This window comes from Struthio camelus, chromosome 11 (genome assembly GCF_040807025.1).
Source record: "Struthio camelus isolate bStrCam1 chromosome 11, bStrCam1.hap1, whole genome shotgun sequence".
In the NCBI taxonomy this organism is placed as follows: domain Eukaryota; kingdom Metazoa; phylum Chordata; class Aves; order Struthioniformes; family Struthionidae; genus Struthio; species Struthio camelus.
Window position 1 is genome coordinate 29,338,832 of NC_090952.1, and position 17,203 is coordinate 29,356,034.

Below are 17,203 nucleotides of genomic sequence, written 5' to 3' on the forward strand. Positions count from 1 at the left end.
GGGCATGCCTTGAGGCCAGCCCGCTCCCGTCCCCATGGCTGCTGCTCAGAGGCTGGCCGTCCTCCTCTGCCTGGCCATGCAGCCTTCCTCTCCTCACAGACAGCACCTGGGGCCTCCTCACTCCACCATCACGACGTGGTGACAGAGGCATCCACCGGTGTCTGTCAGGCATAGCAACTCCTGACACCTTCCAGCACTTCGCATTCAGGCCCTACTGAAAGCAAAACAAGTCACTGCAGTTAGGTTGCCATTTAGCAGGGACATGTTAGGTCCAGGTGAAAGCAATTTCGTAGCTGAAGGAAGCAGAATTTTTAAATGGCTCCACTGGTGACTTTTAAGCCTCTAATTAAGAAGTTAACACATTTATCCCCTTTTTTGGGTTTTTTTTTTCCATTACATTCCAGTTCACAAACAAGGAAATTGTTTTCCGTGCAAGATGTCATGTCATATTAAACACCTAATTTGTTTCATAAGGCTCTTTGGCATTGCTTTCCTCTGTATCTCCACTTTAATCTGATACTGATCTGATCTCACAAGGAGACATGGGCCATTTAGGGCAATGCCCTTTGCAGGCTGTTTATTTGAAAACTTCCTTTTTTTAACAATTTCTTTTTAGGTTATAGACGCTTTTAAGGCTTGAGGGAAAACAGATGTGTATGTATTAGAGATTTGAAGACAGCTACAGCGGAGGAGAGTTCTGGAGACTTGTAGGAGGTGACTGCAGAAATACAAGAAAACATTTTAAAATGAAACAAATTTTATCTATTAAGTGCTAGGCATTCAGCACAGAGATCACTGCAGCTGGAGTTTGCCGATGATGATGATGATAATAATAATAGTTTTTATTTGTGCATTTTCGGCAAAAACAAGACAGCAAAACAAGATTAAATATACAAATAAAATTAGGCAGCATTTTTACTTTGGGAAAGCGTGCAAAATATATCTCTTGGTTTTTGCTATAGTAATTCATAACAAATTGTATTATTATGTTTGATTCGATGATGGAATCATATATAGGGATGGAGTATTAAACTAAAATACGAATCAAGCCTGAGAACTTTTTCTGAAATTTGGAACGCTTGAATTAATTATTCTGAGAATGTTTTGTGGTGTTTTAGGTTTGTTCTTCTTTTTAAATACTTTCTTGAGAGTTTGCACCTCAATCAAGGACCAGGCCAAAAGATCGTGAGGGTCCTGTCCTCGTGGCCTTTCTGCTGGGTCAGAGCGAGGTAGCACTGGTGGTCCCGACAGGCAGCTCATACTTGCACTAAGCAGCCCACCATTTAGGATCCAGTCAGAGTGCAAGCAAAGAAGTACTCTCTGATTTACCCAGCATCTAAGCTAAAGCCATTAGCTGCATGTAAACTGCTACTTGCATCTCTGGCAGAAGTATAGATGGTTTAGCCCTTGCGCAGACTATTTTGTCCTGTAGCGTAGTGCTTAGTTAGTTATGCAAAACAAATAATTTCTACTTTAATCCCACATTGTCTTTTCAGCAATAGCTGAATGGATACATCCCCAGGCTTCCCAGGGAGTTTCTGCATGTTGGTTTATTAAAGAGATCTCGCTCCAAGTACCAAGTTGTCAGACTAAGCCTGTTATTATGGGGCTCATTAGACTGCACATGCTTATTTGTAGGCATTGGTGTTTTCCAAGTGCTTCTGGCACATGCTTATTTTTTGTATCTATCCAGGACACGCTATACTGTTTTTGTAGGGTAGTTCCTGAACAGAGCAATGCTTACAGTATTTTGTTAATGTCACGGGGCTCAAACATAATAATAGTGGTTTCTTATATAATGCTCTGGAGAGCTGCTAAAGAAGAATGGCTGGCCAGGTATAACTTGATATACTTGTTTGTAAAGCAGTGGTCACATGTAAGCGCGGATGTGCCCTGGCCTCTTTATGCTTCAGGCAGAGGTTGTGAGAAACGTTGCTTTAAAGCCCAGCTGCAGTGCGAGCCACTGGATATGGCTGCTTCCCCCTGCCCGGATTTGGAGCTGCTTTTGCATAGTTCTGCACCTTTGCTTGCCCCTTATGCCCCTCTTTTCTCAACAGGGCACGAGCATCCTTTCAGCATCGCGTTGAACTGTCTCCGAAACTCCGTCGACCAGCAACAAGGAACCAACAATAACACCCTCCTGGCTGACGGGACGGAGGCTTCCCTGCTTGATCAGCTCCCGAAGGAGAAACAATGTCAGTTTGTCCTGAAACCCAGGCTCCAAGCTTCAGTGCAGCTGAGGAGAGGTAGGGCCTGAAATAATGTCTTATGACCAGGCAGAGACTGCTGCTCTCCATGGCGATGCTGAAGTCCTCCTACATGACACGCTTGTACCAAGCGACTCTCACACCTGAGTGTATGCAAAGAGGAAGGAATTGCAGGGGAACTAAATTTGTCAAAGCTAGTTCAGGACTAGCTTTCAGTCCTTGAATAGCTTTCAATAGCAAGCTATTCTTACGCTGAATGGGCAGCAAGGCTCCCTGAGGAACTATGAGTGAATAACGGTTGTGCTGATGGTTGAAAGATGAGCTAGTGGTTTCACTGCTGTGTATTGTCTGACCATCCCCATTAAGAGTGTACTCATTCACCAAGCAGTGGTAGAAAGTCCTTGTGTTGCTGGGAACCCTGTCTGCAGCTGTAGATCGTTTGCTGGCCAGTAGGAAGGAGAGACACATATGTAACAAAAGTCTTTGTTTTGTTTCAGAATCATTGCAGAAACACACCAAGAGGAAGAAGTCCTTGATTGACTGGGCCCTGCGCCGCAGTACCAGTACACCCACGGGCAGTCCTCCTTCCCAGTCGCCCACCACCCCACGGAAACTCTTTGGCCTGTCTCTGTCCTCTGTCTGTCCTGATGGGATCCTTCCCAAGCCAATCATGGTAAGGAGCAGCCTCGGCTCTATGTCCTGGCATATATTTTGTGTGAACTACCTGTTTAGCCGGGAATTTAAAATCACCTGTGATATTTACGAGGTTATATGGGGATGAAGAACAGCATTTGCCTGTGGTTCAGATCTAGCTCAGCAGCAAGGATGAAAGCATCCCTTCTTGCACCCTCTCCTGCATCATCTCTATCACTTCCTGCAGAGATATCCGTCCTATTTCAGTGAGCATCTCCGAACAGGTCATCACAGCCTAACAAGGGACAATGTCAGTGGACTAACAAATGCTACACAGCCTAGACCTCCTCCATTACAAGAATCAACTGAACTCACACTTGCCACAGGATAAGAGCACCCACGTGGACTTTTGTCCCTGGTTCAGTCATGATAAATCTTACCCTAAAATTATGTTATAGTATGTGAGGCATAATACACTCAAGCAATAGGATGGAACATTAAGCTTTTAAGTATAACTGAGCTTTTTCTTAGGATATGCTGCTCCTGCTGTACCACGAAGGGCCCTCTACCAGGGGCATTTTCAGACGCTCTGCCAATGCCAAGACTTGCAAGGAATTGAAAGAGAAACTGAACTCTGGAGATGATGTCCAGGTGGATGGAGAGTCAGTGTTTGTGGCTGCAGCAGTCATCACGGTATGTCTGGCCAAATAACTCAGCTGTCCAGGCTAGTCATACCTCCTTTCTTTTTGTAAGGAAGCAACACGAGGCTTTGTTGGGAGGGAAGATTTGTGGGGGGAACAAAACGTTTTCCAGCCAATGCGTTGTCACCTGATGGCTTGGTCCATCTATGCGCACAAATTCATCTGTCTGACCTGAAGGTGGTCGTTTTAACATGTAGATAGGTACATTGGCCCTAAGGCCAGCATTTCATTTTTCACCTCCCTGTACAAAGCAGCCTCCTGCAGCAGAGTGTTGTAGTGTCTTACCTCCAAGATAACCATGGTATCTGTGCACAAGTTATCGCACAGTGCAGAACAGCATGCCGGAGTCTGGGCTTAGCAATTCAGATGCTGCACTCACATAGGCATGAAGCCTTATGGGGACGGCACCACCGCTGCTCTTTGTCCTTTCTGGACACACAGAGGAGGCAGCAGGGAGACGCTGAAGGACTAGTATCATCTGAGTTTGACTGCCCTGCATCCCTCAGCAGAGAAGTCATGCTCAAAGGTGGCCTGTACTAACTAGACCCTGATCCTTCACCCTCTAATAGCCAACAAGCACAAGAGAAAACTGCTCCTGAATCTGTGCGGAGGGGTTATGCGAGCTTGGGGTAAGACCCAAGCTTTAGTAAGGAAAAGCCTATCTCTTGCACTGGCAATTAAATCTGGCTAAAGCAATTCAGGAACCTGAAATATCAATAAACCTCCCTGTTTCTTGCACTTCTTAACCTAGTACAGCAAACTGTTCACTGGGAAGATAAAGATATTCAGACACTTTCCAACACAAGACACATGTTAGGTTCGTCCCCTGAAAAAAGTGACAACAGTCTTCATTGCTAGAAGTATTTAGAACAGGGCTATGCACAGCCTTAGATATTAGTCCTTTGACTGCTATAATATAGAGAGCAATCCTGTTCTGGAGAAGGGGCAGGGCATAAGGGTTGACTGTTCACCCTTTTCCAGCACAAACCGCAGACAAGGCTCTGCAGCGCTGCAAATAAAAAGCCCTGAGCTTCGTAGGAGTGGGGAGGGGAGGAGAAATGTATTTGCGTCGTGTCTTATTTTATCTTGTGCGTAATATGAATGAACACTGACTTTATGCATCATGAATCCAACGCAAGAAATTTAAAACTGACCAGACTGCTCTGCATATATATATTTAATTCAGGATTTTCTCCGAAATATACCTGACAGTGTTCTATCCTCAGACATGCACGGACTGTGGATGGAAGCTGTGGACACGGAAAATCGGGCACATAAGATTGAAGCCATCAAAAGGTTTGTGAAAGTCTTTGTAAAAGCTTCTCTTGGCGGGAGAAGGGGAAGCATATGGCCTTAAGCATAGTCATCGTGTTTTGGGAGACTTCTTATGCAGCTCCAGGCCACAGCAGAGCTCTTGCTGTTTGCCAGTGTCATTGGTCAGAACATTTTCCTTTCAGTAATCTTTTATGAACATTGTTAACATTTCTGGCAAACAAAAAAAGTCATTAGAAAATTCTTTTCTGATGACCAGTTCAAATTACCAGAACCAGCAAACTGAAAAACCACAGCAATTCAGCCACCAGGAGTACATCAGATATTAGTGGAATTCAATCCTTAACAATGGTAAAAAAATTTATGTATACAAAACGAAGCTGATTGATTGCCATATTGGCAGTTAGAAGAAATAGCCCTTCCAGGGTGGTGGCTGGGATGCTGAAATTGGCTTTACTGCCTTAGAACTGCTGCCCCGAGCAGGGATGGTCTGTTATCATCATGTGGGATATGCAGCGGAATAAATCTTGTCCTGTCGATGGCTCTGCTCAGTTTTTGAACCTGGGTCTCCTCCCGTGTTGTCTCTGTAGGGTGGAACACAGGCAAGGGCATTACCTCGTGTGCGTTCCCGGCTGGGTGCTCTCTGCTTTGCCGAGACTCTGTGGACAACTTCCCTCATTCCCTGTGTATCCGTCCTTGGTCCCTCAGCCTCTGGAAGCAGACTGGCTGGGCAATATGGATGTAAACTTGTGGCTCCCAAGTTGGTGGAGGGGAGTGACAAAAAAGGCGAAAGAGGGCAAAAGCTTTGGGAAACAATTTCTGATATTCAGAGACCAGATTTTTAGGTACTACCCTGTTTTCTTTTGTTCCCTCTCTCTGCACAGTCTCGTCAGTCAACTCCCGGAGGCCAACCTCATTTTACTCAGACACCTCTTTGGAGTCCTACATCACATTGAGCAGAATTCAGGCGTGAATCAGATGAATGCCTTTAACCTGGCTCTTTGCATAGCACCCAATATGCTGTGGCTACCTAGTCCCACTGGGCCTGAAGAGGAGAGCAGGTCTACAAAGAAGGTAGTTTTTTTGTAGGTTTGGTCCCATGATGGTCTTTCTCTTATACAGCTTTTTATGGGCACAGTGTTCCTTTTGTAGACTAAAAGAAGGCATAGAATCAGCGACATTGCCAGCTAAGCAGCTTCATCCTTTTGCCCACCCAGTAGCACCCATGCTGGTAGGGGAACTTAGCTGCTCAGTTTATCCAAGGCAGAAGGAGAAGCTGTGGCTGTTTTACCAGGTGAGCTTGCCTTCTGGGCAAGCATTCACAAGATGGGGCAGCTTATGCTAGACACTGACACTTCGGCTGGATCTAAAGCGTGTAGCAGAGAGAAGCTGAACAATGAGCATGACGGTGCATCAGAGGGGGAAAAAATTACTTGTGGTTTATGAGGTGTTGTGAATAGTAAAGAAAAACACAGAACATGCCATACCAGGCTCACTTTATCAGTCTGTGTAGTTCACCTTCTTGCCCCAAGTGTGGTTAGTACAGAAGTGTTGCAGCTTCTTGCTGCTTCTTGAGCAAAAGGATCTGTAGGAAGTGACATCTTTGTCCGAAAAAAGGCATCTTTGAGATGCATCCCAGAGCTGATTTGACTTGTTTTATATAGCTGGCTATATGTCCTTGAAACTGACTCCAGGAATTCATGTCTTTGACAGGTGGCCATGTTAGTGCAGTTCCTAATTGAAAACTCAGCAGAGATTTTTGGAGGTGACATTGCGTCCTTATTTCAAAGACCAGACAAAAAGAAGTCCAAAAACTTGGAGGAATCCCTAGGTAAGTTGATGGTGCTATGTCTTCCAGAAATGTTTGAAACCTTTTAAAAATAGGTGAACTCCTCATGTGAAAGAGTTTAATTTCCCTTCACCTCTCTACTAAGGAAAACCATTGAAAAACAGTTGGGTTTGGTTTTCCCTTTCCTTCTCAGGCACAGGAAGGAAGCAAGGAGAAAGCTGAGGGCTGAGGTTCACCACCTTGAATGTGTCCCTGAACATGGTTGTCTTTCTCCGTGGCTGCTGTGCCATCTATTCCAGCCCTTTCAGCTTAGAGTACCACCACAGGAGTTTAGAACAGCCTTAGCAATGCATATCTCAGCAACATTTTTCTTCCAAATTAGCTTTCTAAAGTTAAACCAAGTGGTTGAATGGAAAGAGATCGAGTCATCTCTGTTAATTGTCTTATGAATGCAAACTAGCCGTGAAAGCTCAGGTCATCAAGCCAGAGTTTTTGGTGTTGTTCCCAGTCCTGCTCTAGTCTCTGGGAAAATCATGAATCATCTTTGTTTTCCTATCTGCAAAATGGAGTTGATGATTGATAGTATTTCCCTGTCGTGATTGTAAGGCACTGTATTGGGTTAGGAGACATAGGCAACAGATTAATTTGCACGCTCTGCCCCCAGGCATAGGCTTGGCTCAGCATGATGATTCCTCTGATGAGCTGGAGTTTTCTGCTTGTGACCCAGAAGTACCAAAGCACCGCCTGGTGCCTGAAACAGATGCCATTTTTGAACCATCCAGCAGCTTGCTACTGGATGAGAAGCAGGAAGACTGGGACTTGTTCAGTGAGATCACAGCTTGTTACCAAAGCAAAGCTCAGAAGAATGCCAGCGCAGACAGCTACGACCTCCTGGAAGAGGAGGGCTCCTTTTGCTCCATCGGCTCAATACGCTCCCTCAGTCCAGCCAGGGATCGGTGCTCATCAGAGCCCAGTGTCTGCCTTAGCTCCCAGCTGCCTGCCCAGAGCCACGAGCCAGTGGCTCGCCAGTCCAGCTGTGATGCCACCATCATGCACAGCCATACCGACTACATCCACAGGCTCAAGCAGTTGCAGGTGGAGAGCCAGAAGTTGATTGATGAAGGCCTAAGCCCTGGGGTGAATAAGGCCAGGCAGAACTTCTGGCAATTGCCTCAGACCAGCTCTGCAGTGAAGAAGCTCAGCCTTCAGAAATCCAGCCTGTCCAACAGGTCCAGCTTTTCTAGCCTGTCATCTACCACCACCTCCCCATCTGCTTCCTCGCTGAGCTCCTTAGACAGTGCTTTTTCCTACTGCTCAGAGTCATCAGCTATTAGTCCCACAGATGTCTCATCCCTGCCCTTCATGTTTGGGACATCTGCCAGGCTCCATGCTGTGTCCCCCAAGGTTGCCAAGAGGTCCCCAAAAGAGTGGCACAAGTCCCTGACATCCCCTTTACCTTTACATCCCTGTGACCTGGACACTTTCCATGAGTGTGAACCCAAGCCTGCAGAGTGCAGCCGGTGCTCTACGGAAGTGAAAAGTTTTGCATCTGTCAGCAGAGCAGTCACGGGAAGCCTGCTGACCGATATTGACTGGGAAGAAGAGGAGAGACAGCTGAGGTGTATAGGGGGCCCTGTCCCAGGGCTCAGGAGCCTGGGTTATTTCAAGGAGTTTGAACAAAATCCCGAGCACCCAGCTCCCAGCCCAGCTGGTGAGAAAACCCCACAGATCAGCCACCAGCAGCATAGGGAGAAGGCAGTGAAGCACATTGAGATCAAAAGTATTGATGCCTCCCCTCCAAGCCAGGAAAGCATGAAGCGCACCAAGATAACTTTTTACATGGCCCCAAATAAAGAAAGCCCTTGGGGGTCTCCAGTGGAAGAAGAAGAGGAGAGATTCATGGTGAACACCAGAAGCAGTGTCCCAGCCAGCAGCAGCAGTGAGCAAAGCCTATCCAAGAGCTTACAGACTGTAAGAGTCCATATCCCTCAGACAGTTTTCTACGGGCAGAACACCCCCCTGGTCCTGCAGTCCATTTCCAGGCGCTACCACCACAGACCAACAACCCCATCCCAGCAGACAGAGCACAAAGAAAGCCCCCAAAGTGCCTCCTCTCCCAAGGAACTGGAGAGCAAGCCAGTGGAAACAGCGCAGGCGCCAACCCAGAGCAAGGGCTTCAACACGTTCAGCCACACCATCCGTATCATCCTCCCAGCTTCCATTCGAAACACTGTCAGGGAATATTTCAAGCATGACGAAACCAAGAACTGCCACGCTACAGAGGCAGAAGCAGTAGAGAATGAACTCCTTCGGAGCAGGGTGGAGTGGCTCAGGAGCCAGCCACCAGCAGAGATGGCCACAGAGGAGTGTGATACAGTGGCATTTGCAGAAGAGACATTTGTCTAGAGAGACAGATGTGGGAGAACTGAATATTTTTTTTGTGTATGTGCAGCAGAAAATATTCTCTAAGATATGACCAAGGTGTGAAGAATCTAACAGGCTGTGTGGGGGAGTAAGTGTAAAGTGACACTAATGTGTAAGTAATGCTGAGGTTTAACATTTTGGGGGGCTGGGGTGGGTTTTTGTGTTTTTTGTTTTTTTCTTTATACTCTTTTTCTACTGAAGACACTTAACTGACTGGGTATTGAGTGGGCTGAATGCCACCAGACTCTGTTCCTGAATTAGCTGACCTAGAGTCTTACTCCATTTCTTTTTAAAAGGGGGAAGGGAGAAATTCTGCTTTCTTTTCTGCAGTCATTATTAGTGTGTGTGTGAATGACTGGAGAAACGAGGCAGCTAAAACTCCATCAGAATTAGTGAACTGTCTTCTTTAAGCTTGCACAAAATTCTGCACTCTTCACTGTCCGTCACCACCGTTCATCCAAAGGAACGCCCTTCACCTCCATCCCAGAAATCACTGCTACTTCTCTCTTCTCACCTTCCTTTTGTCCCACGGTGGTCTAGTTCGCTACCTGTGTTCATTACTGCTTGAGGCTGTGCTCCAGAAACACCAAACGGAGCCCAAGGCCCAGCTTCCATTGTCAGAAGCCATTGGTAACCTCTGTACTCTGAGATTTCTTTTTTTTTTTTTTTCCAATTAATTATGCATTAGTTCTCTTTTCTCTTACCTCCCCCAAAGCTAGCATTTGGCAGAGCCACAGGTACTACAAAGGACACTAGCTCAGTCATTTCAGCAGCGCTATGAACATGTATTTTCTGTGGGCTCCTCTGGGAGTAGCTGGTCCTTCTAGTCCTGGTGAAAGATGACGTTATTTTTCTGTAACTGATGGTGAGATTTCAGAAGGCCCTTTTCAGAAGCACTGTGGATAGTGATCCTAATCAAATCCCTAGTCATGTTGGCCAGGGGGCATTAAGTAGGATTTGGCTTTAGCAAGAAGTCAAGGAGTCGTGGAAGTAGTTGCGAGTGTTGTCAAGTGGATGCTGAAGCAGAGTCCCATCTGGCCAGAAAGCTGTCAGCCCATAAAGCTGAGACTATCCAGGCTTCAACAGTACTAATGCTGTCTCAGAATAGTAATGAGTTCCCACTCAGCAAAGTACATGGCCCGGTGTGCTCCAGCAGTGCTCGGTATGGACAAGTGCCAGGCAGGGATGTGCTAACAAGGCAGCTTGTGTTGCACCACTAAAGAAATGCAGCCAGTGGTCTCCTGGAGCATCCCTGTGAGTCCACTCAAGGAAGCTCTCCGAAGAGCTTCAGCCATGGTGGGACTTGCTTGGAGGGCTGTGATGCTGCCAGCTGAGCTTTAACAAGAAGCTGAGGCAGCCACATGAGTTTGTCAGGTCTTAAGAAAGCAATGGGAAAAGTCTCAAAGGTTAGGGATGTTTCATTTGAAAGTTATGTGAAAGTTTTCTAAGTTGGTTTCTCTCAGAGAGCCACCCCTTTTACTCAATTAACAGTGAATGGGTGAAGAAGGACAAAAGAAATACATGAACCGCAATGACTGAAAGCTAATCCTTGTGGAGCAAGTGCCCCCTGCAAGCAGCTGAGTGTCTGCCATAGTCATTCTTGGAGCTATCGAACACCTGCTGTGGTTCACCTCTCCTGTAGATGGGGAAGCCACCTCCATAAAATGGCCTACTAAGCACCAGTTGCCTGCACTGATCTTCCACATGCCTCTTACAGTCAGTGGCTGGAAGCTGGGCCAGTACCCCAAGTTCATGCCATCGAACTCCCCGTCACAGGCTGAGGGAGGGCCAGAGCAAAATCAGAATTCAGTTTGGTATGTGCAGAGTTTTTAACTCACCAACTGTGGCACCCTCTGTCTCAACTCATCTTGGTGGCCTTTGTATGATGAAAGGTGTATATAATTGTAATGCAAACCACCTGCTATCATTTCCCTCACGTATGAACACTAAAGAGGCATTCACGGTCTTTTTTTCCAAAGCTACAGTTGTAACTATTTCAATAAAAGAGACACAAGTCTGTTTGTCATCATGGTATGGTAATTGCATTTCGTTCCCCTCACTCTTGTTTTCCCTCTTCTGCACTTGGGGGGTGGGGGGGGCCGTGCTAGCAAAGCACTGACCTGTGCCACGAAACATTTCCAAGTCCTCCAGCACCCATCCAGACTCTGGGCAGCACCCACCTGCAGCATGGGGCCGCACAGCCGGAGGAGTCCTGTTTTAGCTCTCTTTCTTCTCTGTAGCCCCTTCTATTTGAGCTCCTCGCAATGGGAACGGATCTGCCCACAGAGCATGAATGGGAGGTCGGTAGATAACATCACTGCTGTTTTGACAGAGAATATAAAAACCCTCTCCACCCAAAAAAGAGCTAGCTAAGTATGTATGGATCTCCTTCCCAGCTGTTTGAATGAATGGGAATTACCACTATGTCAGGGGGGGGTGCAGTTAGCCTGGCACCGCGGTATTTGGGTAGTGCACTGCGGCACCCTGCCCTGACAACCCTGCAAGCAAGGAGGGTTTTTTTTTTTGTTCCTCTGTTGCTGAGAACTTAAGGCAAGATCCCACCCATGGATGCCTTGGGGCTGCAGGATACCTGCCTGGCTGGAAACTGTTTGAAAAGAAAAACTCCTTAATACAATACGCTGCTTTAAGATGAACTGCAGGGCTATGGAAGAGGCTCGCCCAGCACGCTTGAACCAGATGCTGCAGACTGCAGCTGCAATGCCTAGCTGAGAGCTCAGTTCCTGGAGCCCAGTGTGTAGCTTGCAGCTAAGGATCACGGTGATACCCACATGCTGGAAACAGTGAAACTCCTGTCACCTGGGTCTAGGCCTAGAAGTGGCAGGCAAACCAAATCTGATGGGATTTTTAGGAGCTATTGTAAAATGAGTCATCTTCAGTCATTAGTCTTATTTATGTCTTTCTAGGAAGGTGAAACTGCAATAAATATTATGAGAAAAATCTATTTGTACTTGGAAGAGAAATTAATCTGTACTCTAAACATGCTGAAAGATTGTAAACTGACTTAATGGCTGGGCTGGTCTCAGTTTAAACAAGGAGGACCCGGACCAAATGCAGAGTAAGAGCTCCCAGTTTGCATCACATAAAAGAATTAAGAGCCATTTAGAAAGAGACCTGTTTAAAGAAATGTTGGAGGTGGGGGGAGGCAAAACTCAAATTTTTTTCCTCTCGTCTTAATCTGCCTACTATGGGCCCATTTCCTTGGGGAGCTGTTCTAACTCAGCTCTTTATTAATACATTTTCTTCATTAAAAAAAAACCAAAACCACCTCTCCCAAAGTTTCTCGGAAAAGATTAACACAAACAACTGGTCGTGGGCACATTGCAGCATGGCAGAGGCAGCCCTGCACTCACCAACTGGGCTACACTGCCCATGTTTGCTACTCCACACAGACCGCAAAACTTCAGTTCCAACCCGGTGTCCAGGGAGATCGAGAAAGCTATAGGTTAAGTAAAACAGCTACCTCAGCAGCAAGAAAATGTATAGCTTCTTCACCAAGGTTTTTGCCAAGTTTCATGAGCGTGTGATTGATGATACTGTCTTTAGCCTTTTGCTAGGAAGGCTTCACGTTGGCATCAATAAACTAATCAACAGTGGGATAAAGACAACTTCTTTCAGCAAGGAAAAGGGCATCTTGGTACCCATCGCTGTTTCAGGGTCAATATTTTAACAACACTATTTTAGAAAGGTTTGGACTGATGATATGCTGCAGCTGAGTGTCAGAGACAAGCTGTGGCCTCAGCCCGGTGCTAGATGCTAGCCACTGGTAAGGTTGATCAAGCTAGAAACTTTGCACTCACCAAGATTAGCAGCTTGTCCTCTGACAAGGGCAAGGTCATCTCATCACGTAGCACAACTAAGATGGGCCTGAAGAGACCTTTATCTGCTCTCACCAAGTCCAGAAATATATGAGAGGGTTCTTGTCACATAAGAAAAAAATTAACACCAGCTGGCAGGTCCCCAGAACAGTGAGCACTTGCTGCTTCACAGCTGTGGCCAACCACAGTGAGAGACACATTGGCTGGGGTCTTGGATGAAAACTTGCTACAGGTGGCACAGTCCTTCCACTACTAGTCTCCAGGCGTTGCACTTGGAAGATAACCAGCCAGCCATGCCAAGAAAGGAATGAAGCTGCAGTAAACACGTATCCCACCCTTACTAATCCCAGGAAACAACACCGAACCCAAATTGAGTCCCTAACTTGGCTCCTCCACAGCAGTAGGGAGCCAGTCCAGCTTTCACCCTACCTCTTTCCAGGCAGGAAGAGAAAGGGGAAGACTGGCCTATGCCTGTCCCTCTTAGACCTGGTGGTGAAGAAAGGGCTGTACCCTGAGTCCAGCCTCTCTTGCCAAGTCCTCCAGCCATAAGAATATTGCCGTCTTTCTTTTTGGAGCATATATTGCTGAGATACTGCCTCATCAAGCTGTTTTTCCCAGAAAACTAACTCTTCAGCTTAAACCTTCTCTTCCTCTGCAGGTCCCACGCTGTTTCCTTTTTCAAGTCCTAGCAAACAATTCTAGTATTTGCTCTGCATCCAGAAAATTACTCACACTGAGGTAAGGCAATCAGTGCTTTTCCTCCCTCTTTCCTGCCCCTTCTCCCAGCCACACAAGAGCCTCTGCCAGTCTGAAGTGGCTTGAGGGGTCATGGCAGCGTGGGGCTCGGCTGGCTGCTCTCCAGGGAGCTGCAACCATCTGGCAAAGGGGGCCTGGCAGCTTCCTCCGCAAGTGCGTTTGACTCGATCACAAAGCCCCCAGTCCCTGCTTAACCTATGCCAGGGTTTCAGTGGATTTCCAGCTTGCTAAGGTCAAGACATCTGTGATCATTGCAAAAGCTACAGGGCAGCACTTTTGACCTGGGGATGTGGACAACATGCTGGCCGAGGGGTAAATTTTGCAGCTGGCGCTACCACCAGCCCAAGCACCCTGTTACCATGCGTGCCTGCCCATTCCCCTACTGCAGATGGCTGCTGAGTGGCGACACTTGTTAATATTAACTTTCCAAAGGTACTGGTTTTAATAACCTCGCAGCACCAGAAAAACCAACAGACACAGGCTGATCTTACAAGCACGTATAGCCTTTCTAGTTGTCACTAATGGTCTGGGGTGCCAAAGCCAGGGTGCTTCACAGGGACACAGAGACCTTATCTGCCAGCTCAGGGCTAAGGTGCTGAGATCTGCAGCACTCCTTTTTCATGAGCCCTGGCAATAATGCAAGTCAGAGGGTCTAGCTCACTGTAGGCCAAGATGCTCCTCACATTTATGCACCCAATCCTACATCCGCTAAGTTAGCAGAAGTGTTCCCCTTGCCTCCAGGCCATCAGCATACGTGTAGTATACTATTCATAACTTTCCTAGGGATAGAAGATCAAGGAAGCTTGTGAGCAGTGCCACCATCTAGTTCAGAGGCAGATAAGTGCATTGATATAATGCCCCACCTCTATACCCCAAATCCTGGCTGCAGTGTGCAAGGGACTGGGCCACAAAGACACAAACGTCCCAGAGCTCCTGGTTTCTGATGAGAAGATAACACCAAACTGCTGCTTTTAATCCCTAGAAACTCAAGACCACAAGTATAAACTGGCAGCTGGAGAGGCCCAAAATACAAATTCTGAGTTAATTTGTGTGCAAGCACCCTGCTTTCCTGTCAGTGGCTGATAGGCAACACCCAGCCATCACCCAGGCCATGCATTGCTGAGGCTCACTGACGCTCCCACATCAGCTCGCATGTGGGCTCTCAGCACTCCCATCAGCGGTGGGTGCCCTCAGGAACGCTGCGCTGCAGCTGACACGTCAAGATGAGGATAAAGGAGAAGGCTCTCTGGAAATGAATTTTAAGGTCCAGTCAAATATTATTACAACCTACATTTCTGTTTGTGAGAATGATCTCCTCACTGAAGATTTTGTGAGCACTTTATTGAACCAACTTTGATACCTTCCAACACCAACTTAATACTCAAACAGATAGGGCTTTTCATCTTCAAAGTAGTTTACATATATTAGCTAATTAATCTTTGAGAAGGGAATTGCTGCCATTATCCTCTCTACATTTACAGCTGAGAACACCAGGACAGAGGGGGAAAGGGGTTGCCTGAGGTCACAGCAGTAGGACAGAGATGAGACGTCCCCACACACCATTAGAAACAGCTTTCTCCTGAAACACCTCTGTTTTTCACCTCTCCATTCAATGAGCTGTGTGTCTGAATTTGCTGGATTGAGCTGAGTAAGCTGAAATTGCTAACAAGGAAACAGGCTCACACTGTCCCACTGAGGCTGCACTATGACATTATGTGTGACTATCCTTACCTATAAGGACCATGGGAACAGATGTGTTTATTCATGCTCAGGAAAGCAATCCCAGTCCTGGGCCAAAAGTGAATGGCAAAAGGGCTTTAAAACACAGCATCATGGAGCAAACACACTACTTCACACAGTGGTAGTAGGTTCTAACTCTCCCTCAGCCTATTCATCCTCCCTCCCCAGTAAAACCATGCCCAGTTGTTACGCCTCCTGCGGCATTCCCCGGGAGAGGATGTAGCATCAGGGTAAGCGAGAGACTCTGGAGGGGACTGTGCAGCTATGCCCCCCGCAAGCACCCCAGAGCGCGTGTGCAGAACTGCCCTGGGCTGGCAGAGCAGGTGCAATCAACTTAGCTTTGACTTCCCAGTAAATATATATTTGATATGTATTTGATTCATCCTCTGTCACCTAGTGGGCTCTCTAGACCAGCACTCCTGGGAAGTCCAAGGAACACAATAACAAAACCCTCTAATAGGGCCCCTTTCCTCTGCAGGAGCATACTCTATCCTCAGAGTTCATAGTCCCTATTACTGATCTGCACATGCTGAGAAGCTAATCCGTGACACTTTAGGTATCTGCTTGATGCCATTTTTCTGTTGCACGCTATATTCAACTGGTACCAAAGGCCCACGCCATTCTCAAACATGCACGTGAGATGTGCTACTCAAAGAGAGGGAGCAGATGTACAGAGAGGTACTTAAAGAATCACCAAGCAACCTTAAAAAAGCTCCACAGCAGCCAGCTTGCTCAGAACAAAGGATACCAAACATGCGGACACTTGGCTTTCTGCCCTAGAAAGACCATGTTTTCTGTTAACACACAGCCCTCAGACTTAGACACAAACGAGTTTCCCTACTCTCTGCCCCTTTTCTAGATCAAAAGGAGAGATTTAGTCCAAGTTGGCCTGACACATACTGAAAGCCCAACCTGGCGCCCAGCCGGACACAGCTGCTCAGGAAGACATGCCGTGTGGTTGCCATCCAGGAAGCAAGGAGCCTTCTTGACCTGCTCCTAGTATGGATCAAGGCCAGCCAAGCCCAGCTCATTTGAGTTGAGGAGGCAGTGACTCATGTACTGCAGCCCTTTCTTGCTTCTGCTTGACGTGTGTGCTTTGCTCCCTTATCCTGCAGGCTGACGGAAACCATGATGGACATGCTCAGGGGCAGCTATAGTTATTTATCACAACTGTTTAATCCCATTTCTGACTGTCCTACAGAGTCAGGAAAGCCATGGTATACTCAGAAAGGATCCTCCCTGCCCTTTGCAAGTAGCAGTTTTGTGCAGCCTCCTCTGCTACCTCATGTCGCCTGGAGGGACAGACATGCCACAGAGTGGGGCAGGCTATTTTTGCTACCTGGATATCAAAGGAAACAGCTCACCCTAGAAACTTATTATTTGAAAAGCAGGCATTCTCTGAGGAGGAATGTGACAGTCACTCAAGCCTTTCAGCCACAGCTATTACCCTACTTGTTAACCCACCAGGAGATGCCTTCATGCCTGCATGCAGAGAACAGACACGTTCAGCAGCAGTCTGTGGTCCAGGTTTGACCTCACAAGCAGGAGAGGGCTGAGAGTGGCACTGCAAAGCCCCAGATCATCCCTGCTTTGCAAGGGGATATTGGCAGTATGAGGAGTGGGGCGAGACAGGAGGAGGCACTGAAGCTGATGGATTTACTGCTCTTATTTATCCCCTCTGCAGCCTATGGTACATCCTAAATCCTTATTTTATTCTCTTTGCATTATTAGAGTAAACTTGAGGCAAGTTAGCCAGAAGGTGGATAAATCATGAGTCCAAGGAAATTCAAGTTCAGATCGCATCCCCTTCTCTTCTGCTTGCTCTGTGTTCAAGGAGCCGCTGAT

The 17,203-nt window shown here is 47.0% G+C and overlaps 1 protein-coding gene across 2 annotated transcripts in view; it reads left to right on the forward strand.

Moving 5' to 3' along the window:
• The window catches only part of LOC104145671 (rho GTPase-activating protein 20), a 42,127-nt gene extending 31,070 nt beyond the window's left edge, over positions 1 to 11,057 (forward strand). For both annotated transcript variants that reach the window (XM_068956967.1, XM_068956966.1), the window contains exons 9-15: positions 2,058 to 2,246; positions 2,705 to 2,880; positions 3,372 to 3,533; positions 4,728 to 4,837; positions 5,698 to 5,887; positions 6,527 to 6,644; positions 7,267 to 11,057. In XM_068956967.1, coding sequence (XP_068813068.1) covers positions 2,058 to 2,246; positions 2,705 to 2,880; positions 3,372 to 3,533; positions 4,728 to 4,837; positions 5,698 to 5,887; positions 6,527 to 6,644; positions 7,267 to 9,008 — 2,687 coding nt within the window. In that variant the 3' untranslated portion in view covers positions 9,009 to 11,057. The remainder of the gene's footprint in view (positions 1 to 2,057; positions 2,247 to 2,704; positions 2,881 to 3,371; positions 3,534 to 4,727; positions 4,838 to 5,697; positions 5,888 to 6,526; positions 6,645 to 7,266) is intronic.
• The last annotated feature ends 6,146 nt before the right edge of the window (positions 11,058 to 17,203 follow it).